We start from the raw sequence: 27,072 nt of genomic DNA on the forward strand, positions 1-27,072 counted from the left end.
TTTTCATGGGCTGTGTGCTTTCATGTTGTCATGTTTTGTGTGAACACACGCCTTAGGAGTTCTCATCAGCTGCGTGTTCGGGTCTTGTCTTGTACATGGCTGGTGATTTGTTTTGCTGGCTATTTGCTTGTGTTTTTGTTTTGTGTGAGCACATGGCTTTTCTTGTTTTTTTCTGCGTGCCATGTGCTCTCATGTCTATTTTCTAACCCCGCCTACCTTGTTACCTGATTATTGGTTTATTTTCCCCACCTGTCATCCCTTATTACCCTCTTTGGTTTTGCTCCCTATTTATTGTCCTTGTGTTTGCAGTCTTGTGCCAATTCATCGTCGAATGTTCTCGTGTCAACCCTAGATGTTTCCTTCCCTTCCCTGCCTTGTCCTGTCCTGTCCAGCCTTGCTAATGCCAGCCTGTTTTCCCCCACCAGGTTGTTTTTGTTGTTGTTTTGTTTTATTTTATTATTATTAAAGAGCCCATTCTCTGCGCCATTGAGTCCTCACATCCCTACATCCCCAACCCTGACATTAACCTGCCGTAATTTTTGACTTTTGACAACATTTTGTGAGATGAAATAAAAATAAATTAAATGTATTCTTTTAAGGTATATCTTCTGAAAATGTTATTTTACACAATCGTAAGTCTTACATAAGTTTAAAAAAAAATTATAATGTAAGAATGTTTCGATATTTCTACTGGAAAACAACTGATTAAAAATACAGTTTTTTTTGTGGTTTAACTCTCCTTTTATCTCTCTCTCTCTCCCCCTACAGAAACATGTGTAATCGCTCTCTCTCTCTCTCTCTCTATAATGTCTTAATGTGTACACTGCATACTGGTACTATATAACTAATACTGCCCCAGGGTGTAGTTACCTGTGTTTCTGCACTACACAGGTATGATTGTGTTCTCAGTCCAAGGCAGAAGCAGGTCTGAGTGTGAGAGTTCATGAGATTCCAGTGTTAATGCTTTCTACTTCATATTATGAACTGAAATTATTACGCTACAATGATGTTCATCTACTTGGTGCTTACGGTAAGTACAGTTTGTACTGTTGTCACAGTTATTCAATAGGTTAATTCAAGATTCAGTGAAATCTTAAATCAAAATATCTTTTTATTTTGTTGCTGGTTTGGTGTAAGTTACTTTTTACATTGTTTTGCAAAGGAAATTAATAGTAAAAATGCGCTATTGTTACCTTGAGAAGTAATTTCTACCGTAACAGTACTCAATTCAGTCATATTGAATATTTTTGGACATTTAAAAAATAAATACAATTAAAATCTAACTAAATTTAATTAAAACCATTGATTCATTGTCAATTTCTCTGTAATTGTTTTGATATTGTGATATTGTGACCTCGATCTTAATCAGTAATCTGTGCAGTAAAGATATAATTAATATAATTATTATTAATAATAGAAGAATGCTCTAATTATTATTATTAGACATTTAATGGAAGTCTGTGCTTTTATATGTGTATTCCTGTAACATGAGTGCCCATAGAGTTCTTTTTCTGGGGGTCAGTTGAGAAAAACAGTAACAAGGAGAGTCTAGTATATAGCCTTTCCCAAACCAGTTTCACAACTTTGAATTCGGTAAACATACAGTGCAAGTTCAAAAAGTAGGCAAAAAAATAAGTGTCCTTTGACCATGCTTTTATGACAGAAATAACTAAAAATGATCTGACTGTTAATGATTGAATGGCATTTTCAATGGTAAAACAAAGCTGTTGCATCATGTTCACATCATTTAGGTGATGTGATTTAGAAAAATGTATTTTAGCTATAGGCTTTTTTTGCTCTTAATTTATGTAAAATGTTTAAATCCATACCGTAAATAACACACACTGTTTATGTTAAAGGGAACTATCTGTCTGTGCAGCACAGAGCCTCTCAGACGCCATAAAATATCCTGGGTTATAGACTCGTTTGACATTGTGGAGGAACACCTGGGGCCTTTCCCTTATGATCTGGGCCAGGTAAATATAATTTCTCTAAAATAATGTTCTGCGTATTGGTATTAAATAAAAGCAAATTGATTGGGGTAGTATCAGGGCCGTAGCTGGGGTTTGCGGGGCCCCGGTGTAAGTTGTACCTGTGGGCCCTATTTGAAATTGTGTAAATAGCACAAATATATAAATTGGGGCTGGTAATTTAACACATTAATTAACTAGGCGCGGTCACTTTAAGAGACAATACATCCAATATAATGATACACATCTGATTTCTTTCTCAACATTTTACTTTACACTTAAGACATAATCGACAGTTTTTTGAGGATACTCGCAAAGACGGGTATTTCTAAATAATTTTGTATGTATTTGTCCATTCAAGCGCAAGAAGAGGCAAAACTCAAGTTGGTGTTCAAGGGCTGTGAGATGCCTTGTCACGCCTTCTCTCTGTGCGTGCGGGTGCTGAATTAAACTTTTCGCATCTTTTTGTGCTTGCATGTTTAAACTGTGAAGGTGTATTTTTTCGTTCAAGCGCAAGAAGACTCAATTCGGTGTTTGCACGCTGTCTGAGACACGGCTCTCTGTGTGCACACCGACCACAATGCGCGAGTACTCAGTTGAGTTCTTTCGCGTCTTGTGCATGAATGATTTAAAATCGAACTGAAATTTAATTGAAATGATTTTAAATTTTAAAAAGTAAAATTCATTTGGCAAGGACACACAGCAGTGGTTTGTCAACTGTCCTGAACGTCTTTTATGCTGGCTTCAGGCAGTCAGTTGAATTCTTCGGGAGTCCAACTTGGCCATAGATACACAACTAGGCATGGAGGTCAACATATTGGACATCAACAATTTTCCATACTAATATTTATATATATTTTTCTTGTGTTTGTATTCTTTAATTATTGCACTGTCCATGCATGGCTATGTCAAATATGTGATCTGTTTACTTCACTGAGATTTTAAAGGCATAAGTTTATTTTGCACTCATTTATTTTCATACTCACATTTATTTAATTGCAAACCCTTATTACTTACTTTCTTCTGTGGAACATTTTTTTTAAGTACTGGTTGCTTTTTTCCATACAATTACAAAAAAATGGAGATTTCAAAATTGAAACAAAAGTTAAAAAATGAGCAAGTAATGTTAAGGTTGTCTATATGACTTGTTTAATATATATTTGAAGATTTTTGGTGCCATATCAAGCTTTGTGTGACAAAAATATATTCATTATTATTATTATTCATTGAAAATATTCATATCCCTAAGATAAGTAAGAGTGTCTTATTTATGAAGATCAGATCTTTTCAGTGAATTGCTGAATATGAAAAACATTGAGTGATTCAGACTGCGTCCATTCTCAAGTTCAAATGACTATTTTAATGATTCAGTCAGAGCAGTTAACAACTTATAAATTTATATTTGTAGATTTGATAGATGCTTTTAATATTACATGACTTACAGTTAATGATTTTTTGAACTGTATTCAAAGTAAACATTTAATCAGTTTTCACAAATTTCATTAACTAATAATCAAATCAACCTTAGCTTTGCATGTACTATTGTCACGATCATGGAATTTTAGTTTGTTGTCTTTCCTCATGTTTTCCTGTTTTGACCTAGTTTTCCCTCGTGTCTGATTAATTCATTCTGTTCACACGTGTCTAGTTTATAATCTTAATTTGCCTGTGTATTTAAGTTCCTGTCTGTTTGTCGGATCTCATCTATGTTTTCAAGTGTGCCAAGCTTTCCTCTTGTGGATTTACCGTCTGTGTGGAATATTAAAGATAATTTTACCTTCATCATCTTTGTGAGTGTTTTGAGTGCACCTGAGTGTGACAGAAGATCCGACCCAAACAAGAAGTTTAGCGGCATGTTTTTTCCACGTTTGTTTTCCGAAAGTCTTTTACTTTTTGTTATGGATCACCACAACTTCCTCCTCCTCCTGCTGGAGCAGGAGGAACTTTCCCTCGAGGACCACACCAGACTATTCCTGGACATTTCCCACCACCTCTTCATCAGTCCTCACCACCACCTCCGCTGTCCCCTGTCAGCCCCTCAGCCCACTATCTGTGATGTGGGTTTGCAGCGGGTCTGCCAGTCTCCATCTGCATTTTGGCTGAAAGATCCCTTGTCTCCGCCTGCAGCCTCCGAGTCCCAGACTCCGCCTTGGTCCATCGACCCAGAAGCTCCACCTTGGCTCCTAGCTTCCTCCTCTCCGCCGTGGCCCGTCAGTCCACCAGCTCCACCGGGCTCCCTCATCCCTCCGGCTCTGCCTTGGTCAGTCGTCGACCCGCCATCCCCTCAGGACTCCAATCCTCCGGCTGCTCCACGTCGATCCGTCCCACCGGCTCCATTGGGCTCCTCCCTCCAGCTCTACCTTGGTCCTCTGTTGCTCCGGCTCCACCGAGGCCTTCCGGATCCCCGCCTGCGCCTCGGTCGCCTGTGCCATCTGCTTCGCTTTGGCCCTCCGGATCCTCCCCGTCGCCCTGGCTTGTCGGCTCTCCGTTGCCACCCCCTATTCATCCGCCTGCTTTCCTGCCCTTCCCCAACCCCTGTTACCATCCCAACTCCGCCCCTTTGTTCGCCTCCTAAGTCCCCTCCGTCCCTCCTTTGTTGTTTTTGTTACAGCGCGAAGTCGTGACTGGCCGGAGGGGGAGTACTGTCACGATCATGGACTTTTAGTTTGTTGTCTTTCCTCTTGTTTTCCTGTTTTGACCTAGTTTTCCCTCGTGTCTGATTAGTTCATTCTGTTCACCTGTGTCTAGTTTATTATCTTAATTTGACTGGCTATTTAAGTTCCTGTCTGTTTGTCGGAATCGTCTATGTTTTCAAGTGTGCCAAGCCTTCCTCTTGTGGATTTACCTTCTGTGTGGATAATTAAAGATAATCTTACCTACATCATCTTTGCGAGTGTTTTGAGTGCACCTGAGTGTGACAACTATATGTTTGAGGAAGTGCTTTTGCATTATTTTTGAAGCATAATCAGTCCCTATTCAATGTAATTGTATGGAAAAGAGTGACTAGTACATTACTTAGATTTTCTCATTTTGTTTTCCACAGGTGAAAAAGTCATATCGATTTGGAACAACACGAGGATGAGCAAATAATAGATTTTTATTTCATGATAACTATTCCTTAAAGGAATTAATTAACGTTTTGATATTGTCTTTTTGAAGGTGGTTTTATTGTAGGTGTATTATCAATTGATAAGAACGCACCAGGTACTCCGAATTCCACCATTGACTACAAAATTACTTCTGTCACTCCAACAACTAAAAATGTGGAATTCTACATGCAAGAAAGTGGTGCAATATCTTTTTAAAGGATGCTTTGATTATGAGGTAAAAAGCCCAATGAAGGCATAATTCGCAAGTACAGAAATTATTAGTCAATGCATATATTTATAATTTGTTTTTATTTGCACAGTGAATAACATAATGAATGGCCTATATCATATATGCATGCCTGTGTCATGCTAGGATTGGGATATTGCAGTAACAAGACACGAGCCATCATGTTTGTGCCTGACAGATCAACAGGCATCACAGTCCAGTTTCAGTGAAATGTGAAAACATGTCTTTAAAGTATCTTGACATTTGCCAGGTGATTTAATGTTAGCGTGTACATTTTTTTGAGTATGTATGTGAAGAGTCTAACCAGTTCTCTTTTCAGGTTGCTAATAAATACACTATAATAGTTGAAGCAAAAGTCTGTGGAGTTGTAAAGCTGTCAAGCACAGTGACCATAATTGTCAACCTTCAGGGCAAACGGTTAGTGTAAAAGGGGTTAGTTCACCCCCCTCCAAAAACAATAATTGTCATCTACTCACCCTCATGTTGTTCCAAACCTGTATGAGTTTCTTTCTTTTGTTGAACACAAAAGATCATATTTCGAAGAATGTTGGTAACCAAACAGTTGTTGGTAGCCATTGACTTCAATAGTACTTTTTTCCCCCCATACTATGGAAGTCAATGGCTACCAGCAACTCTTTGTTTACCAACACTCTTCCAAATATCTTCTTTCATGTTCAAAAAAAAAAAAGAAAGAAACTCATACAGCTTTGGAACAACATGAGGGTGAGTAAAGACAGATTTTTCATTTTTGGGTTAATTATTTTGACATTTTCCCACTCATCCAGGGTTCAGATAATGTGTTGGAAGGGATAAATGGTACTTCACCTCTCAAAATACATACACGCGTCTCACTGCTGCATGGAGGGTCAGGTACTCCATACAAGGGGATAAAGGTGGCCACTTCTCCATCTACACTGATCCAGTCACCAATGATGGAATCCTCACAGTGGTTAAGGTTTGTTTACACACTCTAGGCAATTCTGTGAATGTCATGCTATGTTCACATCTCATTATAAAGAAAAAATAAATTCAGGGATATTGAGTAATTTATAGGTCATTAGTAGAATAAGATGTAGCAAGATGCCCAACAGTTGCCCCATTGGTCAGCTTACACTCCCCGTCGTATTTTTCTCTTGACCACAGATTGCACAAAAAAAAGGGAAGGGATAAATGGTACTTCACCTCTCAAAATACATACAGCTGATGCTGACACGCGTCTCACTGCTGCATGGAGGGTCAGGTACACCATACAAGGGGACAAAAAAAGATTGTAACATCTTTATTTTTAGGTTTGGTCTTGGCGGACTAGATCTGCTACGCTGGTACAGAGCAAGTAGAATTGCTTTTGCTAAATGCTCGGATCATAAAATTTAAAGGAAGCATGCTGCTGCTGCTGTTGGAGAAATGAAGATCCTCCATTGCAGATCTAGGCTGGTTGTGCTGGGAAAGAGGGGGCTAAGATGAGGATACGAATAGCACGCAGACACAGCGTTCATTGAATACGTCCTGCTTATACAAGTAAACAATAATGAGTATGTGAATCTGATGGACTGGGAACATGAAATTGAATAAACCAATTAGAACTGGGACCTGAGCAGCATGTTGGTACTAGTGTTATTATGTTTACATTTAAAACTTACTGTAATTCATGGGGTTATTACTCAGTAATTTATGCAAGTTAGATGTACATTTCAGATGTCTTTGCTATTCATTAAAATCTATAGACTAATTGGGTGAAATCATTCAGTTTGAAGTGTTGCTATTATGACATATGTTCAGTAAAAATGCCTGTAAGTCATGGAATAAATTTACCTGGTATAATGATATTGTGTGTATGTTTTTTTATGCAATTCTTTGCCAGCTCTTAGACTTTGAAGAAAAAGCAGAACAAAAACTCACCATCTTTGTAGAGAACGAAGAGTCTTATTTATCTTGTGAGGTTAAAGAGAGATCTGCAGATGGGCTCTGGACAATCATCACAAATCAACAAAAACCATCCTCTAGGGATATTACCATTACAGTGGAAGATGCTAATGACCCTCCGTTCTTCCTAGATCCAGTAAGAAAAATAATTTTGGAAGAAAATGGTGTTGTTGGAGCTTTTGTGGACAAAGTGACAGCAGTCGATCCTGACACTGGAAGTCGCCACAAACTTGAGTACGTGTTCAATCATCAGAATCATTTGGCTCCAAGAACTTTCTGGACAATGAAGCCATAGTTAAAATGTGCCCTGTAGTTGCATTCTATTAATTAAAATAAAAAAACATTTGGCATTTATTTAAAAGAAATATAGTACAAACAGTTTTCAAGCTAAATATTTCATAAAGGGAAGTTTGTTCCCTGGTTTTAGATGATACAACAATAGATATATTGATGTCAATGTAATGAACTAACCTGTGGTTACTCTACTAGGGGCCACTGTTTGACAGCTGAAGTTAATTCCTCTTTAAAATATCTAACCTCGAAACCAATTGCTTAAAAGTTACTGAAAAATCATATGCTTGATATTTTGTATCTAATATAATATAACCAGGATACAATGCTTAGAACTGCAGTAATGACACACACAAGACTTGGCAATGAATGCCAAAATGAACCAGGCTTAAATAGAGTGAGCAGACAGGGTTAAGGAGACAAAAGTGCAAACAATGAGTGCTGATGAGTCCGGACAAAGGATTATTGTAAACGAAGTCCAAAGACTGAGTAACAGAGGAATGTGATAGAGGAATGTGGTGGTTATCAGATCGTGACAGAGCCAGTATATTTGTTAATAATAAACTATTTATTTCCCCCCCCCCATCAGGTATTCTATCGAACAGGATCCTGCAGGCTGGTTCAGAGTAGACAAAACAACTGGGGAAATCTTTGTAAAAGAGTCTTTGGACAGAGAGTCAAGTCATGTGACCAATGGAACTTATACAGTCACTGTCCTTGTGACAGAGAAGGGTAATACATCATTTTATGCATTTGGCTTGCAAATAAACTGGTAACAACTACATTCATCCATCCTCCCATGTTCCAAACTGCTTGCCTTATGTAGGGTCTCAGGGATGCTAGAGCCTAATCCAGCATCTTGAGCTATAGAAAGAGCCAATACCTACATAGTTTGCTAAAGCTATCACCTCTATAGAAGTATTATTTTTTTAATTTTCATCATTTAATTGACTGATTTTTCACACCAGATGACCATCCTCCAATGACAAGCACTGCTATGATTCAGATCTACATTGAAGAAAAAAACGACAATGTCCCCATTTTAAAGGAGAGCATGATTTCTGTCTGTCAGTCTGATGAAGTGTCACGTGCAGAGATCACAGCCTTTGACCTCAATGGAGATCTGTACAGCGGCCCGTTCAGTTTTGAAATAGTAGGAGATCATAAGGAAGAATGGAGCTTTGACCCCAGTCATGGTAAATAATAGTTAAAATAAAGTGCTTTATATAATGCTTTATATAGAACCTTATATAGTCTTCTCAACATTAGATTAGCCTATTACGAAACTCTGATACAAAACATAGTCATCAATCACCTTTCATCTTTTTTGCTTTGTCTTTTAGGTAGCACAGTGCATTTGGTGAAGGATAAAAGTGTTCATACCAGTCTGTACACACTGATTGTGAAAATCTCTGATAAACAGGGCAGGTTTGTCCTCCAGAACCTCTCTGTTGCTGTGTGTGATTGTGTGGTTTCACCAAACTGTCTGACGCAGCGTATCATACAGCAAAGTGTGGGAAGTGGCATGATAGGAATTTCCATCCTTTCCGCGCTGATGATTTTGGGTGAGCACAGGATTCTGTTAAATTCCCTACAAAATGATTTGATAAAGACATTTCCTATCCTGTGTTGTCCTACTATTATTGGGGCAGTAGGACAGTTAAGTAACATATATATATATTTTAAATATTTCATAAATTTCACAAATTAAGTTATTTTGATGTGACCAAATTAAGTAGTTCCCTTTCAGTTGGTCACTCTCGACGTCATGTCAGTGACCGACGAATTGGGATCTTGCTTAGAGAGACCAATCCACTTTGAGTGGAAACTAAACGAGCCAATGCACATTGGCATGTGATGATTGCATCTAGCTGCCGCTGATCACAGCATGAGCATAAAAAGGCAGCTGGTGCAACGCATTCCAGATTTTCGCTTCGGAGCCGAGCGATCACATCATTTTGTTCCTGACTACTCTACTGAGAGAAGAAGGCTGAACGAGTTCAGCACATTCTTTGGAGCTCTTGGTGTTGGCGGTACGGTGCTTCAGTGGTGGTGGTTTCCCGTGTCGAATGGGTTGCACACATCAGGCTGCACTACCCCCTGTTTGTGTTACAGGTGGCCATCTCCCCTGTGCGCTTCAGCATGCTGAAAAAGCTTTTTTCCCTAAAAGAGCATTCACGGGTGCATCTTTTTAAAGATGACGTTGCATCTGGTAAACTCAACTTTGCGTCTTTTTAAAGACGCTGTTGCGTCTGGCAAACTCGACTTTGCATCTTGCTACAGACAACGTATCACTCGTGCGTTTCTGGTTGTGGTCATTACCTGGTGTCGGATGATAGTCACGATCGCTGCCTCACATGTCTGGGCATTAAGCACGCTGAGGTGGCCTTCGTGGATGAGTCATGTTCTCACTGCGGGAAGATGACCATCTCGGAGTTGTGGGCCAAGCTCTGTTACCTCAAAAGGGGCGGAACGCCGTTGCCTCTGCCTCGATCTAGTTCTCGTCATGGTCAGGTGGGGGCTACTTCAGGCAGTAGCACGGGTGGTCTGAGGGTAACTGTGATGGCAAACCCTCCAGGGAACCAACCCTCAGGGGACCATCGCTCCTCTTGCACTCCGCAACCAGTTGAGCTGCTAACGGAACGTATTGGGCCCTCTACAAGGAGCGTACCAGCAGTATCCTTCGTTGTTCCTCCCGACGATCGGATGTTGATCGCTTTATCGGAGGGTGAGCCAGAGCTTTCTGGAGAGGAAGATTCGGCTGCGCTGCTGCCCTCTGGGACTGTAGCAATGCCTGAATCGGATCCGGAAATGACGGCTATGCTTTCCCGGGCTGCCGTGAGGGGTAGGGCTCGAGTGGAAATCTCCACCGTGTCCTGACCTGAACTGCTAACGGAACGTATTGGGCCCTCTACAAGGAGCGTACCAGCAGTATCCTTCGTTGCTCCTCCCGACGATCGGATGTTGATCGCTGCATCGGAGGGTGAGCCAGAGCTTTCTGGAGAGGAAGAATCGGCTGCGCTGCTGCCCTCTGGGACTGTAGCAATGCCTGAATCGGATCCGGAAATGACGGCTATGCTTTCCCAGGCTGCCGTGAGGGGTAGGGCTCGAGTGGAAATCTCCACCGTGTCCCGAGCCCTCAAGGTTGAATGATTGGTTCTTCGGGGTGGCCTGCGCTGGTTCTCAGCACCCCTGCCATTCTTCCCGGAGGAGCATGAGGGGGCTTACCAGGTCGTGGAAAGCACCTTTTTCCACCGGAAACTGACCTGCTAGCTCCTTCTCCCTCACCACCCTCGACATTGGTGCAGCTAGGGGTATACGGGGGTCCCCCTGGTGGAGCGGTCGGTTGCAATGCAGTTGTGTCCTCATACCGCATGCAGCAAATTAGCTCAAAAGGGAAATAAATTACAGTTAATTATGATTAATTACAATTATTTATATCAGCTGCCAGTAGTAACTGTAGCAGAATTAAATTGCAAGTTCACATCAACTCTAGGAAAGGATATTTCCGTGGCCACAGAAAATACTTTCATACAGTATTAATGCATTAGAGCATATAGTAAGGATCAAAATCGTAAAGGGACATTAATTTAATTCAACTTCACCGGTTACCGTTCAAGATGCTGACACAGAAACATATCTTCGGGTGCATCCGTCCCCGAGATTGGTTTGCAGTGATTGACCTGAAGGACGTGAACTTTTATGTGTCGATCCTTCCGAATCCACAGACCATTGCTGCGGTTCGCATTTGAAGGATGAGCATATCATTACAAGGTCCTGCCCTCCGGGCTGTCCCTGTCGCCCTGTACCTTCACGAAAGTTGCGGAGGCAGCCCTTATTCCCCTGAGAGAGCAGGGCATTCACATTCTCAACTACCTCGACGACTGGCTCATACTAGCTCAGTCTCAGAATCAGTTGTGCGAACACAGGGACTTGGTGCTCTCGCACCTCAGCTAGTTGTGCCTTCAGGTGGGAAAAGTGCAAACTCTCCTCGATGCAGAGGATCTCTTTTCTCGGTATGGAGTTGGATTCGGTCGAGCACGCCGCATGCAGGAACGTGCTCAGTCGGTGTTGAACTGCCAGAATATGTTCAAGAGCAGGACCGCGGTCCCACTGAAACCGTTTCAGAGGCTCCTGGGGCATATGGCAGCTGCAACAGCAGTCACGCTGCTGGGGCTGCTTCATATGAGACCACTTCAACACTGGCTCCATGGCGGAGTCCCGAGGTGGGCGTGGCTATGCGGCACTCACCGGGTCCAAGTCACACCAGCCTGCTGCCAAACCTTCACCATGTGGTCAGACCTTGCGTTTCTCCGGGCAGGAGTGCCCCTGGAACAGGTCTCCAGGCATGCTGTGGTTTACACGGATACCTCCACCACTGGCTGGGGGGCCACGTACAATGGGCACGCAGTGTTTGGGATTTGGACGGGCCCCCAACTGCACTGGCAAATCAACCGCCTACAGTTGTTAGCAGTACGCCTTGCCTTGAACCATCTCAGAGGGCGCTTATGAGGCAAGCACGTGCTGGTCTGCAAGGACAACACTGCGACCATTGTATACATCAACCGACAAGGTGGTCTATGCTCCCGTCGCTTGTCGCAACTCGCCCGCCACCTCCTCCTCTGGAGTCAGAGGCATCTGAGGTCGCTTAGTGCCATTTACATTCCGAGCCTGCACAACCATGCAGCTGACGAGCTGTCACGAGCTGCGCTTCCCGGAGAGTGGAGACTCCATCCCCAGATGGTTAAAAAAAAAAACCCACTGTGCAAGGTCAGGGAGGACGAGGAGCAGGTCCTGCTTGTGGCGCCGTATTGGCCCACTCGGACCTGGTTCCCGGAACTAATGCTCCTCATGACAGCCCCTCCCTGGCAGATTCCTCTGAGGAAGGATCTACTGACTCAGAGACGGGGCACCCTGTGGCACCCACGTCCAGACCTCTGGAAACTTCATGTCTGGTCCCTGGATGGGACGCTGAGGTTCTAGGTGACCTAACCCAGGAGGCAGTTGACACCACTTCGGTAAGAGCACTGTCTTCAAGACACGCTTACGCCTTGAAGTGAAACCTGTTCATCGAGTGGTGTCCTTCTCACCAAGAAGACCCCCGGAAATGCCAGATCAGGGTTGTGCTTTCCTTTTTGCAGCAAGATTTGGAGCGAAGGCTGCGATTGCTGATAACCATGACCCCTTGAGAGGGAAGTCGGTAGGGAAGCATGACCTGGTCATCAGTTTCCTTAGGGGAGCCAGAAGGTTAAATCCTCCCCGGCCCCCCTCTATACCCTCTTGGGACCTGTCTCTAGTGCTCAAAGCACTTCAGCAGGGCCCATTTGGGCCTTTGTAGTCAGTTGAGCTGAAGTTTCTATCAATGAAAACTCTGCTCCTGCTTGCACTGGCCTTAATCAAGAGGGTAGGGGACCTGCACGCATTTCAGTTGACGATTCGTGTGGAGCCGGTATCCCCCTGTGTTCTCACCTCAAACGGGTAGAGGCACTGAGAGGCCCCAGTTTAGTAGAGACCTAAGTGGATCCCATACGTGTAAAGTCCACAGTATAGCCTCAGAGCCCGTGTTTCCCCAGCAGACTTCTGCCATTTCCAAGAGGGTTATAATCACTTCTAATCTTCCATATGCACCTAAACAGTTGTTCATATGTGTAAGAGCTTCCGAAACCTCCTTCGGGAAGGATGGGGCTTCCACAACGTTCCTGTTCCAAGTGGTACGGGTACATTTTCCCAGTGTTATCCAATCTCACTGAGTGGGTAGTGCTACGACAACAGTGACTGGTCTTCTTGTTGCGAGCCCCGGCCTACACCAAAAAGGGGCGCAGGACACTAGAAGGGGCAGCATCCATGGCGCTTTGGAAGGGATCCCAATTCGTCGGTCACCGACGTGTCACGTCCCGTTGCCATGGCTGCTGTACCACCGCTGAGCGGCCGGGTCACCGGCTCGGCTCCTCAGAGAAAATCATTGCATGCCAATGTGCATTGGCTCATTTAGTTTACACTCAAAGTGGCTTGGTCTCTCTAAGCGAGATACCAAATCGTCAGTCAATGACGTGACTCCTCCGTTCCCTCCTTCAGGGAATGAGGGTTACATACATAACCGAGATGTTTCAAAACAAAACATAATACTAAAATAAGCACTCCCAAATTCCCAATAATTTTTTACTCTCATTGTTAAAATTCTATGCAAAGCATGTTAGGAACTATATATTCTTTTTAAAATATGTATCATATTTTCTGTTATGTACTTCCAATACAAAAAAAAAAAATATATATATATATATATATATATATATATATATATATATATATATATACACACATATATGCATAAATACACACACACACATACATATATAAATATATATATATATATATAACCCAGAATCATTATTATACTCATACCTTTTGTTCTTTTAATATTTTGAATTGTTTTTAGCTTAATTTTTTTGTTTTCATTTAAATGTTTAGTTTTGAAATATTTGTTGTATGCATTTGTTATTTTTATTTAATTTATTTTATATTCTTAAATGTGTGTGTGTGTATATATATATATATATATATATATATATAGATATATATATAGCATTTATAAAGTTTTAGCTTTTAGTTTTAATTACTTTTTCTTATTTGTAAGTCGCTTTGGATAAAAGCATCTGCTAAATGACTAAAAGTAAAAGTAAATATAATCCACTGTAATTTCTGCAGTGTGTTCTGCCCAACAGCAAACTGGAGTCGAGCAAAAATACTATTTAAACAAAATTGTTTCTTTTAATTTATTATTTTGGGAGTGTTGTTTGCTTTTTTTAATCCTAACTGAATGAAACAAGTTTACACCTGAAAACATGATTTTTCACAAATGTATGTGCACTAAGTTCTAATATGTTATTTTTAAGAAGTAAAAGCATCTTGAATCTGAAAGCTGCTTTTCCTTTTAGCATGTCTGTTGCTGTCTCTTACTTGCTCTTGTGGGACTGTGAAGTCTCTGGAGCAGGTAGACAATGTCCTAGAAGATACATGTGACATGGTGACCCATACTTGGAATTAGTGCTCTGCATTTATCCTATCCAAAGTACACACACACACAGCAGTGAACACACACACACCATGAACACACCCGGAGCAGTGGGCAGCCATTTTATGTTGCAGCGCCCGGGGAGCAGTTGGGGGTTCGGTGCCTTGCTCAAGGGCACCTCAGTCATGGTATTGAAGGTGGGGGAGAGCGCTGTACATTCACTCCCCCCACCCACAATCCCTGCCGGTACGAGACTCGAACCCACAACCTTTGGGTTACGAGTCCGACTCTCTAACCATTAGGCCTGACTTCCCCTAGGCCATACCCTTCCGCCTTCTAACATAGAGAAACCTGGCACTGGTTGTGTGGTAATAACTTACATTAAGATTTCTTATGAAAAGTTAAATGGCACTTTCACAGTGAAGTCTAATACAAAGATAACAAATGACAATGAAATGTTCTACTCTGTTATTTACATTCATAAAGGTTCCGACTATTCTACTGAAGAAAACATCTGTAAGTCACTCAAAGGACACAACTTTTATCAATTATGGGGTTCAACAGACAGCTGACTTTCAGAGGGTAAACATTTCTATTTGTTACATAATGAGGTCTTGGAAAAACTAAGAAATTCTTACAGAGCCACTGTCATTCTTTACACTACAAATCATTGTATTGTATTCATTTTATTTGTTGATTACAGGTATCTAGCAAAATTATAGCTGCTCAGAGTCTCCCAGTTCAAATCGATGAGTACTGGTCTAGAAACAGATCACAGTGCTATTCCAGTGAGGTAATACAGCAGCTCAATAGTTCATTTCTGAAATTGTCACAGTCAAATATCATTTGAAATTAAAAGTGGAAGTTCAGAATTTACTGTACTGTCTTCTGTTCCAACAGACATGGATGTGGAAACGGTATCAGAGAGACAACCGCTACCAGGTAAATCTTTATCATTTTCTGACATGTTTAAACTTGTTACTGTTCAGTGAATCTTGTGAAATCTTAAAATCAGTAATATACAGGGTTATTCTTACACCCTTAGGGTTCAACATTTAGCAGGAGGAGCTCACAAAGAAGACAGAGTACCTATTTCATCAGCCGCTCGACTTTACAAAGCTTGCTCTCTCAGGTACGTTCACCTTCAGTTTGATAAATTCAACATTTGTTAATTCATTCATTCATTGACTAAACACAATTCTTTCTCAACTTTCAGAGGCTGCATTCAATACAGTGCCGAGAAAATTAGTTGCTTGATTACGAACCTCAGCTTTACGCCCTTGAAGACAACTTTGATAATTGTGTAGACCTGGATCCCATAGACTTGCCTTTGAATGAGTTTGATCCTGAGCAGCTCTCTAATCTTGGACCAGCATTTAAGCATCTGGCTTCTATATGTAGCCCAGGGACAATGTCAAAACCAGAAGTGATGAAGAATGGGACCAGATAGTCTAGTCTTCAGGAGGAAGATGTTTCACCTTCTTATTCAGGACCGACATTTTGAACAGAAGGCTAATTGTTGGAAACAAAATCAGTGGAGAGATTTAAAAAATGTCCTTCATAGATAAACTGCTCAGTTTGATTGTGATTAGAATAATCTTTTTGTTCATATGTTGTTGTTATGTCTTAAATAGGTTGGTATGATAGCATCATTTCTCTCTGAATTTCTGTGAAAAATGGCAGTTATTCAAACATGCAAACATTTACACACATTCGGTCAAACATTCGGTCACAGAATGTTGAGAGCATATTTTTGCAACCGAAATTTCTTAATTGTCCACTTATACAAATGGTCTCAAATCTTGCCATTTGTGAGTGGAATTCACCTTTTGAGTTTTATTTTGAGATATATTTCAAGCGCAAGTAAAATGCACCTGCAAAGAAAAGTTATTATTACTGTCAGGGTCTGGCGTCTGGTGTTCTCCCTCTCACCCCTAGAGGTCGCCATCTCCCATCCTCCCGGACTCCTTTTCCGTTACCTTGACTCCACACACCTGTGCACACACTCACACACACACACAGCTGTTCCTCATCCTGAACTCCATCACCTTGACTCCACACACCTGTGCACACACTCACTCACACACAGCTGTGGCCCATCCTGAGCGCTATTTATGCGCCTTCCCCACGCCACTCTGGGCGGATTAGTAATTGTTTGTACGGGACTGATGCCAGCCCTACGTGGCCGTATGGTGTCGGAGTCTTCTGTTCCTTGCCTGTGTCTCAGAGTTTTAGCTCTGTTTGTTTTCTGTTTTTACTTTGTTTTCCCAGCAGTTAAATAATGCCTGCATTTGGACCCAAACCCATTGTTTACACGGTGTGCTTTCCTGACCGCGCCATGACAATTACCTCAATTTCAGAAACTGCAATGATCTATATTTAATTCATGTTTACATATTTTAAAACATATAATGCAATTAAAATATTGTACTCAGGGTTACATAGAATTTTATCTTTATTAATCTTTCCTTAGTTGTACTGCCTGTTTTGTGAGAGGATTGTATACCTTAACATTTGAAATTTAAATGTCTTTTTATCCTTACACAATTAAAATGTAGAAAAAAAAATCTACAAAAATGTGAAGGAAATCATGGAATAGTCCAAAAATTAATCATTTACCTGTAGCAATGTATTTTTGCCTTTGATCCAGTGATTGAAGTAGAAAAAACTTGGAGCCGATTTCTTACCTTATTTTCTTAATTAAAAGGTTTGCTTAGTGAATGTTTTCTTTTGAGATCTCTATAACCACACAACTGTCTTACCTTAACCGCAGACCAAGGCGGCAGACAGCACACCCTGTTTGTTTTCTTTATTTTATAAATGCACAAAGTTCTGTTGTTATTATGTGTGTATACAAATAAAAGTAGACCCTTTACAGATTCGATTAATGTATTGCTCTTATCTGTAAGATCAAAACTGAAAGTGTAATTTAAGTTATTTTCGGTGTGATCAGGAGAAGATGCCTCAAAACGCGTATCCGCGTTAATCGACCTCAGAGGGTTAAGGGCAGTCATGGCCTATAATGGTTAGAGAGTCTGACTTGTAACCCAAAGGTTGCGGTTTGGGACTCGGTACCGGCAGGGATTGTAGGTGTTTGACACAGTCGAATATTTCATCGGCTGCTGCCATCATGCGCTTTATAAAAAATGAATACATGGACTCTAGTGCCATCGTGTTCAACTGTGTTTCAGACTAATGTGTTATAAACTCTTCTTCTGTCTCTCAACTATTTCTTCTTCACAACGATTTTCCACCATCATTTAGAGCTGTAGCGCCACCTAAAGCTCGAAGAGGTACTGCTGAACTTCACACCCACGGAGCAATGATCTGGCTACGCGAGACAGCATTGCAGGTAGATTTCTTCAAGCGTCTTGGAGATGATGATGGCACTGTTCTTACGGATTTCATTTGACTCAGCTTTTCTGTATCTTCATGTAATCCCATGTGGACTCGATGATAATGAATTTAGATCTCTGTATGAATGTGAACCATGCCGTCCATACTGACTGACTCTTCTGCGTACAAAAATCACAAGTTCCCTGAAAGACGGGAATGAGACATTGCGTCAGGAATCTGACGCGACGGGCACTCCCTTCCTTTCTTAAGCTACCTGAAATTTTATTGCACAACGCCAGTGAAGTTGCACTTCATACTGGCCAATGCAAACCAAGACGGCGAAAAAGGGGCGGAGCCTCGTCGCTATATAATGCGCCGCCTTGGCGGCATGAACTCAGAATCTTCCGACTGAACTACCAGCACAGCAGATCTGAACAGTGAACATGACCTCGTACGCAATGTCTCGTTCCCGTCTCTCAGGGAACCGAGGTTACGAAAGTAACCTGAGACGTTCCCTTTCGAAGACGGTTCATTTCGACATTGGGTCAGCAATCTGACGCAATGGGGACTGTATAGAACAATGCTGTGAGAATAGCGAAGAGAGCTCAGCCTCAGCGGAGCTGACAGTGCACTACACACCAAACACTCTTTAACCAATCACAGACGACCCCCTGACAGGCCCCCAGGCGATTAGATTTATATTCCTGCCCAGAGAACCAATCAGATCACTCAGAATCCAAACTCAGCCGCTTTGCTGAGAGACCACTAATGCCGTGGTACTAAGATAGAACGTTATATGCAGTATGCATATATATAAGCATGTAATGCAAAGTATAATAATGCAGACACTGGATGTGAGCAGTGCGGCCGGGCACAACAATAACAGTATACACACTCAGCTAGCAGCCGTAGCCGGTACTAGTGCATAAATATAAGAGGCCATAAACAAGCTGGTGCACACCGCGAGTACAGAGACGAAATGCCGTCTTGTGCCTCGCTAACCCTTAAGGAGTAATACAGTGAAAGGGCGAAGCGCACGATAACACTATGTGTCACAAGCTCGCTCCAACGGCACTACGTGAGCACCACTGTCTGGGTACGGTGGTTTCCCCACCTCCGAATTCCAACTATATGACCTAGTCAAAACCATATAGAGTCAAGTGGCTAGAATCCGCATGTGGAAGCACAGGTCGAGCTCACCGACAAGACCTGTGAGGCCAAGGTGCACACATCCAAATTATAAAATCTGGCGAAGGTATTCAGCGAAGACCATCCAGCCGCCATACAAATGTCTACAAAAGGATGTTAGAAACGCCCTTAGTCCAAGCCCACGAGGAGGCGACCGCTCTCGTCGAATGAGCTTTAACGCCAATAGGGCTATCTATACCCTGGATAGAATAAGCCAAAGCAATCGCATCGACTACCCAATGAGATAGCCACTGCTTAGAAAGAGGCTGCCTTTTAGTTCCGCCTCCAAAGCACACAAATAGCTGCTCAGATTGACATAACTGAGCCGTGCGGTCAACATAAACACGCAAAGCTCGTACCGAACATAGAACATGATGAGGGGCGGGGTCCAAGGAGGCTCTGGAGTGAAAGCAGAAAGCATCACCACTTGCGCTCTGAACGGCGTCGAGAGCGACTTGGGCACGTAGCCCAATCTTGGTTTAAGTCTGACATTACAATCACCTGGCCCAAACTGCATGCAAGCAGCATTCACAGATAGGGCCTGTAAGTCCCCCACGCGCTTGACCGAAGCAAGGGCGAGCAGCAGAGCGGTTTTAAGCGAGAGCTCCTTCAGACCAATAGACTGAAGCAGCTCAAAAGGTGGCAGAGCCAGTGCTCTCAGCACCAGAGCCAGATCCCAGGATGGCACAGTGGGAGGGCGAGATGGTCTCAGCCGTCTCGCACCTCTCAAAAATCTGATCACCAAATTGTGTTTACGAACCGATCGCCTATTGATATCAGCGTGAGAGGCTGAGATAGCTGCAACATAAACCTTGAGAGTGGAAGGCATACTGCCGCCGTCCATTTGCTGTTGCAGAAAGCCCAGAATGTCAGACATGGGACAGTTCTCCGGGTCGCAGCCATTCGAATCACACTATTTAACCAAGACTGCCCATTTAAGAGCATACAAGCATCTTGTAGAAGGAGCTCGCACCTCCATAATCGTGTCCATCACGCGGCTAGATAATGAGCCTAGGTTTACTTGTTCCCACACACCATCCGCACATGCAGTTTCCACCATTCGGGGTTGGGGTTCCATATCAAACCGTCCACCTGAGAGAGGAGGTCCTGTCTCGGCAGAGTCTGCCACGGGGAAACCGTCAGTATCTCAAGCAGGTCGGGAAACCATGGCCTTTTTGGCCAGTACAGAGCGACTAGAATCACTGGCGCCCTTCTCCTCTCTGATTTTGTGCAGCACTTGTGGCAAAACTTGTGTCGGCCACGGCATTGTGAGTGCGTCCCGGCCAGGGGAGAACGCGACAGAGAGAAGAACAGTGGGCAATGCGTGTTCTCCTCTGTCGCAAACAAATCAACTTCTGCCTTCCCGAACTGCTCCCAAATCAGTCTCACTGACCTGGGGTTCAGCCTCCATTCTCCGTGAGGAATCCTGTTCCTCTATGCCCCCATACCTGCATGAGGAAGCTCTGGAGGGCTAAAAAGGGTGCTCTCAGCTCGAGGTGATTTACGTATGTGGCACGTCCTCTCCGACTCCGTCCAGGAGCCTCATTGCTTTGGAGCGTTTCAGAGCTTCTGAGAAGTGCTCCGCGATGGCCTCCACGGCATCTCTAAAGAGGCCGGAGGGAGACAAAGGTGCTTTGAGCAGAGCCTTCCTGTCCTTCAGCGCTGTCAGCGTCAGCCACAGATGCTGGTGGAGCACTACCATATAACCCAAGCTCCGTTCGATTGCCTTTTTTGTGGCTTTTAAGGCGAAGTCCGCTGCCACGCGCAGATCTTTAAACACCAAAGTACTTTAAATGCCAAGTGCCGAAATCACCTCTCCCGAGGCAACGTATGCTTTGTCCGCAATGTGGGTGGTCAGATGGCAGGGTTTTGATGGCAGCATCACCTCCGCTTTCAGAGAGGGGCAGAGGTGGGCGGTGACAGACTTCTTGACGGGCGGAATGCGCATATAACCCCAGGCTTCTTCTCCGTCGACTTTAGTGAAAATCTCTGATCCACTGGCGTGGGTGCGAGCCGACTGGGGCGCCACCCACACCTTAGCGACTTCGTCGTGCAGATCAGGAAGTAATGGGGCTCGCTTCCTCAGAGTGGCAGTTCGGCGGCCCGAGGAAAGGAACCATGAATCCAGCTTACTCTTAACTGGTTTGTCGGGGACTTCCACTCCAGACCGAGATCCCTCACGGCCCTGGTGAAAATCCGGATGAGCTTGTCTTGAAATGCGGTGGGCCCCTCTACTTCAGAGTGCTCCTCTGGAGTGTGGGCCCAGTCCTTCTCGGAAGCTGTTAGAGACATCGCTTCACCAAAGTCGTCACCAGCGGCTCACTGGCGGCAGTGGGACGCTGCCGGGAGAAATCACCAAGTGCTATATTCCTCTGGGTCCTAAGTACCCGCACTGAGAACTCCTCGCAGTGCAGGCAGTCGGACCCGACGATTGCTGCCTCAGCATGGGTGAGACCTAGGCACAGGATGCAGTACTCGTGGGTGTCTGGAGCATCGATGGGTCCCGAACACAGCGTGCAATAGCTTGACATGCTGGAACGCCAAGAGGGAAGTCCGTCTTCTTGCGTCTTCTCCACAGCTGTCTTGAAGTAGGATGCTTGAAAGAGGAAGATTCTGAGTTCATGCCGCCAAGGCGGTGCATTATATAGTGGTGAGGCTCCGCCCCTTTTTTGCCGTCTTGACTGGCATTGGCCAGTATGAAGTGCAACTTCACTGGCGTTGTGCAATAAGATTTCAGGTATAGGTTATGAAAGGAAGGGAGTCCCTGTCGCGTCAGATTCCTGACGCAATGTTGAAGTGAACCGTCTTCGAAAGGGAACTAGTACTCCACACAGCCGCTTAAAGGGATAGTACTTTGTTAGTAACTTTTATTACTGCAAAAAATGTGTATATATATTGGAGGGTTGATAGAGGAATATGGGTAACAAAACAGTTTTGGTTACCATTGACTTCCTTTGTATTGTTGATATAGATAGATTTTTAAGCATTTCACATATTCCAAAATAGTAACTCAAGGCAGTAACAAATTTAAACAATATATTTTATTTGTGAACTTATGCAGCTATTCTTTTTAATAGTTAACTTTTAACAATTTTAGATTTTCCCCAATACCTGCAATGCAGATGAAGATGGGGAAAATACCTTTCTCTGTCTGTAGACTGAAAGTAAAAATGGCATATTGGGTCAGTTTGAAGGGATGTGATATAAACAGTGGTGGACTAAGTACACAAATCAAGTACTTGAGTAAAAGTACAGATCCGTATAATAAAATATTACTCCAGTAAAAGTACTCCTTTTTCAATTTTACTCGAGTGAAAGTACAAAATAACTCGATTTTTTTATGTACTTATGTAAAAAAGTACTGCAATTTTATATAGGCTACTTAATTTAATTTTATATTAGCACATATTTTTTTATAATCCTGCTGCTCAAAATACCTGGGATTTTCCCAAAATAACCACTATATGGAGTCAAGATATATTTTTGTTGTTGATATGGACTACGTTGACGAGAGTGATGTAGTAATGTTCACTGTGAAGCTTACACTACGATGTACCTGAGAGAAAACAGATTTGACCATCTGATTTTCAGCAGTAAGAAAAAGGTGTTTTAAAGCTTGTTGTTTTGCAGAACATCACAGTTATATATGACATTAGAATAAGGCCTGAAGTTAGGAAGAACATTTTAAGGAAAATATAATAATATTTTCATAATGATTTTTTTCTTCTCAAACCTCGTCTGTGGTGTAAAAACACCCCTGGCCAAATGCCCCCAGAGGGCATCACTTCCCACTTTTATATTTACTGTAGTTACCATGTTCTGAACGTCACATCCTTTATTTTCCCCTCAGATGTAATCTATCTTGGTGGTTGAATAAAAATATTTGGACTTTATATCTAAACATTACCTCAATTTAGCACCAGCAAGCTTGTTAGCTAGACAGTTAGCATCAGCTGACAATATTTACTTATTTTCAGTATGGTTATGAATAAACATTAATATCTGTCTACTCCACTAGTTAATCCAAACATTATAAAAATGTATACTGTTGATAAACAATATAAAAACAGACGTCACATAGGGCTAAATGCGTAGCATTTTAATAAAACTGTTACGGCAGCGGGGAATATGAACGTGCATGAGTTTTTTTTATTTAATCTGTGTTATTTTAATGTTTCGTTTTTTTTACCTAAAACATAGAGAAACTGATGTTGATGTGTCTGCATTCAAACATTTCAGTGAGCTTAAATAGATCACCCTTTACAGCAGATTTAGTTCACAAACAACTGACAGTTTTGACCTAAATATGATCTTCAGTTACAATAATTAATCCTAAAATTCGACATTAGTAACTTACTTTTAGCAGCATCAGACGAGCCTTCGCACTCAAGATCTCCCGGTTCTTACTTGTGAATTCAGTTCACTGGAGACTCGCACTAAAGTTGTCGACTCGAGAACAGCTGCAATCGGATCATTCTAACTCGTGAATGAATCGTTTAGTGCGATTTCCGAACCGATTTAAAAGGTTCATTAAAAAGAATCAGTTCGTTCGTGAATCAGACACCGCTTCTGCGTGTCGGAGCCATAGGCTGTGTCCGAAATCGCCCCCTATACCCTTAAATAGGGAACAATTTGAGGGAACAGTCATTTTTAGTGGTGTCCGAAACCATAGTGGACGTTCTCGAGTGCACTCATTCAGTCCCACAATGCACTGCAAAAACGAGTGTACAACTGGTGCACGCTCAACGGCTACAGAATACCCATAATGCACCGTGAGAGTCACGCGCCGAATGAATTCCCGCATCTCGCCAGAAGATGGCGCCCACAGCTGAATAATCAATCCGTTCATTTTTACAAAGCGCTCATCCATGGCGTACAGCATAATGTACAACACCGGTATAAATGCATTGTAAATTGATTATTAAATTGTTTGATTAGGGTTTATACATAATTTCCATGACAGAGTTCAAGATAAATCCTTTAATCTTACTACTGGAGCTGCTAGTTTACTAGTTTCAAATGATTAATAAACAGCAAGCACAAACTATGCAAAAGCGGCATTCCTTCTCGTGCACTCAGTGTCCGAATTCACTACTCGTTTTCATTCACTCCTTCTAGTGAACTGAATTAGTGACCTAATGTAGGGAATAGTGAATGAGGGTATAGGGGGCGATTTCGGACGCAGCCATAGACTGTATAAACATGGATGTAGTGTCTGTGACGTAACCCGTAAACTTCCGACGAGCGTTTTGAAGCCTGAAGTAGGTGGAGCCAGCCGTCGCCATCTTGGCAGCGCGTCACCGCGCGTCACTCTCGGATAATCGAAAATGGGCAAAGAGGCGGGAGCTGGCTGCTGAAACCACGCCCACCTAGCTCGACGGCGGTGACAGCAGCGGCAATCCACCTGTCACTCAAGTGGCCACGCCCTTAATTATGCAGAACTTTAAGGCTTAATATAATTTAAACGGATGAGTTATAAAAAAAATTCACCCCCTCACAGTTGTCATGAAGGGCAAAATTAGCTATATCCCTGATAGCACACGTACATCTCGGAGACCTCTATTTGATGCTTGCATTTACATCTGCAAGACGTATTTTTTTGAGTGTTTGCTCATCTGCTATACATCTATAGGACGATTCTTTTTAGATGTCAAATAGACGTCTATTAGATGTCTTTAAGATTTTTGTGATTTAGAATGCATGTACAACTGACATCTGAAAGATGCCTGTCAGACGTTTATAGACAGCAGATGCTTTCCAGATCAAGAGATCTTTAACAGAGATATTGCAGACGTACGTGTGCTATCTGGGATAGACCAAAATAATTTTTTGAACCAGGCTGTAAACATGTTATTTTCTGCTGTAAATTTGGGCATTTTAACATGAGGGCCTTTCGCACCGCAGGAACCTTTTCATAGTACCAGAACTAATTGTGGAACTACCCACTTTTCTGCGTGTTCGCACCACCGGTACTGGGAGCGATTTTAGTACCGGACTGCCTTTTTCGAGAACCAAATTAGCTCCTACTCCGGAGCAGGGTCTAACCAGCACAACTGGTACTAATCGTGACGCAAGTAAACATTGATTGGCCAAACCAATTTAAAACTCAGTGTAAACATACTGTAAGCATGTCAACTTATTTCGCAAGTATGGAGAACAGCGATAGATGGACGGACGCTGAATTGTGTGTCTATTCAATCGTTTTTAATGAAGCGCATGACAGCAGTAGCTGAAGAAATATTTAACGCTCTCAAAGACAATATCATTGAATACGAGCAGGAGATAGAGCGCCTGAAGCAGGAGAATTGTTGTCTGAGGAGCGCACTTACTGAAACGCGCCATGGTCAGTCAAACATTCACTTTAAACTATTTTAATTTTCTCGGTCCGTGTAAATACCATGCTGTTTTAGGCATGAACAATGATAGTACTATGGAATTAATTGAAATACTTTGTACCACGTAACCATCATGCTATATGCATATCGGTCAGTCATTATAAGCTGTAACCTTATATTTATCAACGCCAAACCTTAAGTGTACTTAGCTCATATTGTAATGAGTGCCAATAATTATATAAATTTCATTTAAATGATAATTATTACTTTTTTTTAAATTGAACACTGTAAAGCCTGACATGTGAAATAATAGTAGGCTATAACCAGGGCTGCATTAAAGGGGTCATATGAAGCTGCTAAAAAGAACATTATTTTGTGTATTTGGTGTAATGAAATGTGTTTATGCGGTTTAAAGTTTAAAAAACACATTATTTTCCACATACTGTACATTATTGTTTCTCCTCTATGCCCCGCCTTTCTGAAACGCATCAATTTTTACAAAGCCACTGGCCAGCTATCCAGTGCGTTGTGATTGGCCGAATACCTCACGCAATGTTACGCCCCTCACCATACTGTTGATGCCTTGTCCATCATCCAGTGGGGACATAATTACTGATTATAATGACTTATACTGTCTTTTTACGCGTTGCGTTGCATCGTGTCGCGTAAACATAAAACCCTGTCTGCATTTGTGATCGGAGAAATGACAAACAACAAGTGCTACTCTACACTGCTCAAAACTCGCGTTTGAATCATCAGTGGCAAATTCTTTAAATGAAAACGTACTTACAGACTGTGAGTCAGAACTGCAGGCATTGTAGTCTACTCTCCCAGGATCAGTAAACAGTCCTCCATAAAATGTGCTGCACACATCTTGATATTTGGGTTAAACTGTTCTGGAACAGTGTTGTAAATACAACTTAACCATTGATTTGTAGTCGTGTCCTCTTAAAAGTAGTTTCGCTTTCACAACGAAAAACACGGCGGCCTAGCGTGAGCGGAAGCCAAGACTTAGTGTGAGCTGAGGCCAGGCTAGAGTGAGCAGAGGCGGTGGGGTCGAGAACGGCACGCCCGGCGGATTCGACGAAGGAGCGTCAACCACATGTGATGACCCCGGGCTGGACTCCGCTTCGTCCACAGTGAAAACCGATCCGGCGATCCACAGCACTAAGTTGATGTATTTCCTCAGCGACCAGCACAGATCAGCTCTAGGCATGACGGAGCGGATATCGTCCTCTTTTGGAAGGCCAAACAAAGTAGTTTCGCTTTCACAACGAAACACGGCAACAACAATACTACAGTGAGAATAAAAGTTACACATTCTTTCTTTGCGTGAACATTTGGGCGACGTTATGCAAATCTTCCCACATAGTGACGTAGACATGTGGGGGCGTGTTAGAACGAGCCGTTTTAGATAGGCGACTTTAGTCTTTGCAACTTTACAGATATTCTGTATGCACCAAGAGCTTGTAACACTCCAAAGAGAAAGGAAAAATTGAAATCGCATCATATGACCCCTTTAAACTGTTTTAACTTTGCATGGCTACATCTCATGTGTGAGACGTGAGTGCAGCAGTCATATTTGTCCGTCTAAAAAATGCGCTGAATATGTGTTCTGTGGGAATGACTTGGTTCTTTCAAGATCTTCTCCGCATTGAGCTTCTATATTTCTCTAATATTT

The 27,072-nt window shown here is 42.5% G+C and overlaps 1 protein-coding gene, 1 long non-coding RNA gene and 1 pseudogene across 2 annotated transcripts in view; all 3 read left to right on the forward strand.

The window, feature by feature from the left end:
- Positions 1 to 1,003: 1,003 nt before the first annotated feature.
- On the forward strand, positions 1,004 to 15,159 carry LOC107592574 (desmocollin-2-like; annotated as a pseudogene).
- A 91-nt stretch (positions 15,160 to 15,250) lies between these two features.
- On the forward strand, positions 15,251 to 15,932 carry LOC107592588 (uncharacterized). Its single transcript, XR_001609996.1, has 4 exons — positions 15,251 to 15,325; positions 15,433 to 15,474; positions 15,578 to 15,664; positions 15,749 to 15,932. It is a non-coding gene; the product is annotated as an uncharacterized lncRNA (long non-coding RNA).
- Positions 15,933 to 25,247: 9,315 nt separating this feature from the next.
- Positions 25,248 to 27,072, forward strand: part of LOC107592589 (zinc finger protein 454-like) — an 11,541-nt gene continuing 9,716 nt past the window's right edge. The window contains exon 1 of the mRNA XM_016282119.1: positions 25,248 to 25,399. Coding sequence (XP_016137605.1) covers positions 25,264 to 25,399 — 136 coding nt within the window. The 5' untranslated portion in view covers positions 25,248 to 25,263. The remainder of the gene's footprint in view (positions 25,400 to 27,072) is intronic.

This window comes from Sinocyclocheilus grahami, unplaced genomic scaffold (genome assembly GCF_001515645.1).
Source record: "Sinocyclocheilus grahami isolate Dianchi unplaced genomic scaffold, SAMN03320097.WGS_v1.1 scaffold154.1, whole genome shotgun sequence".
Classification (NCBI taxonomy): domain Eukaryota; kingdom Metazoa; phylum Chordata; class Actinopteri; order Cypriniformes; family Cyprinidae; genus Sinocyclocheilus; species Sinocyclocheilus grahami.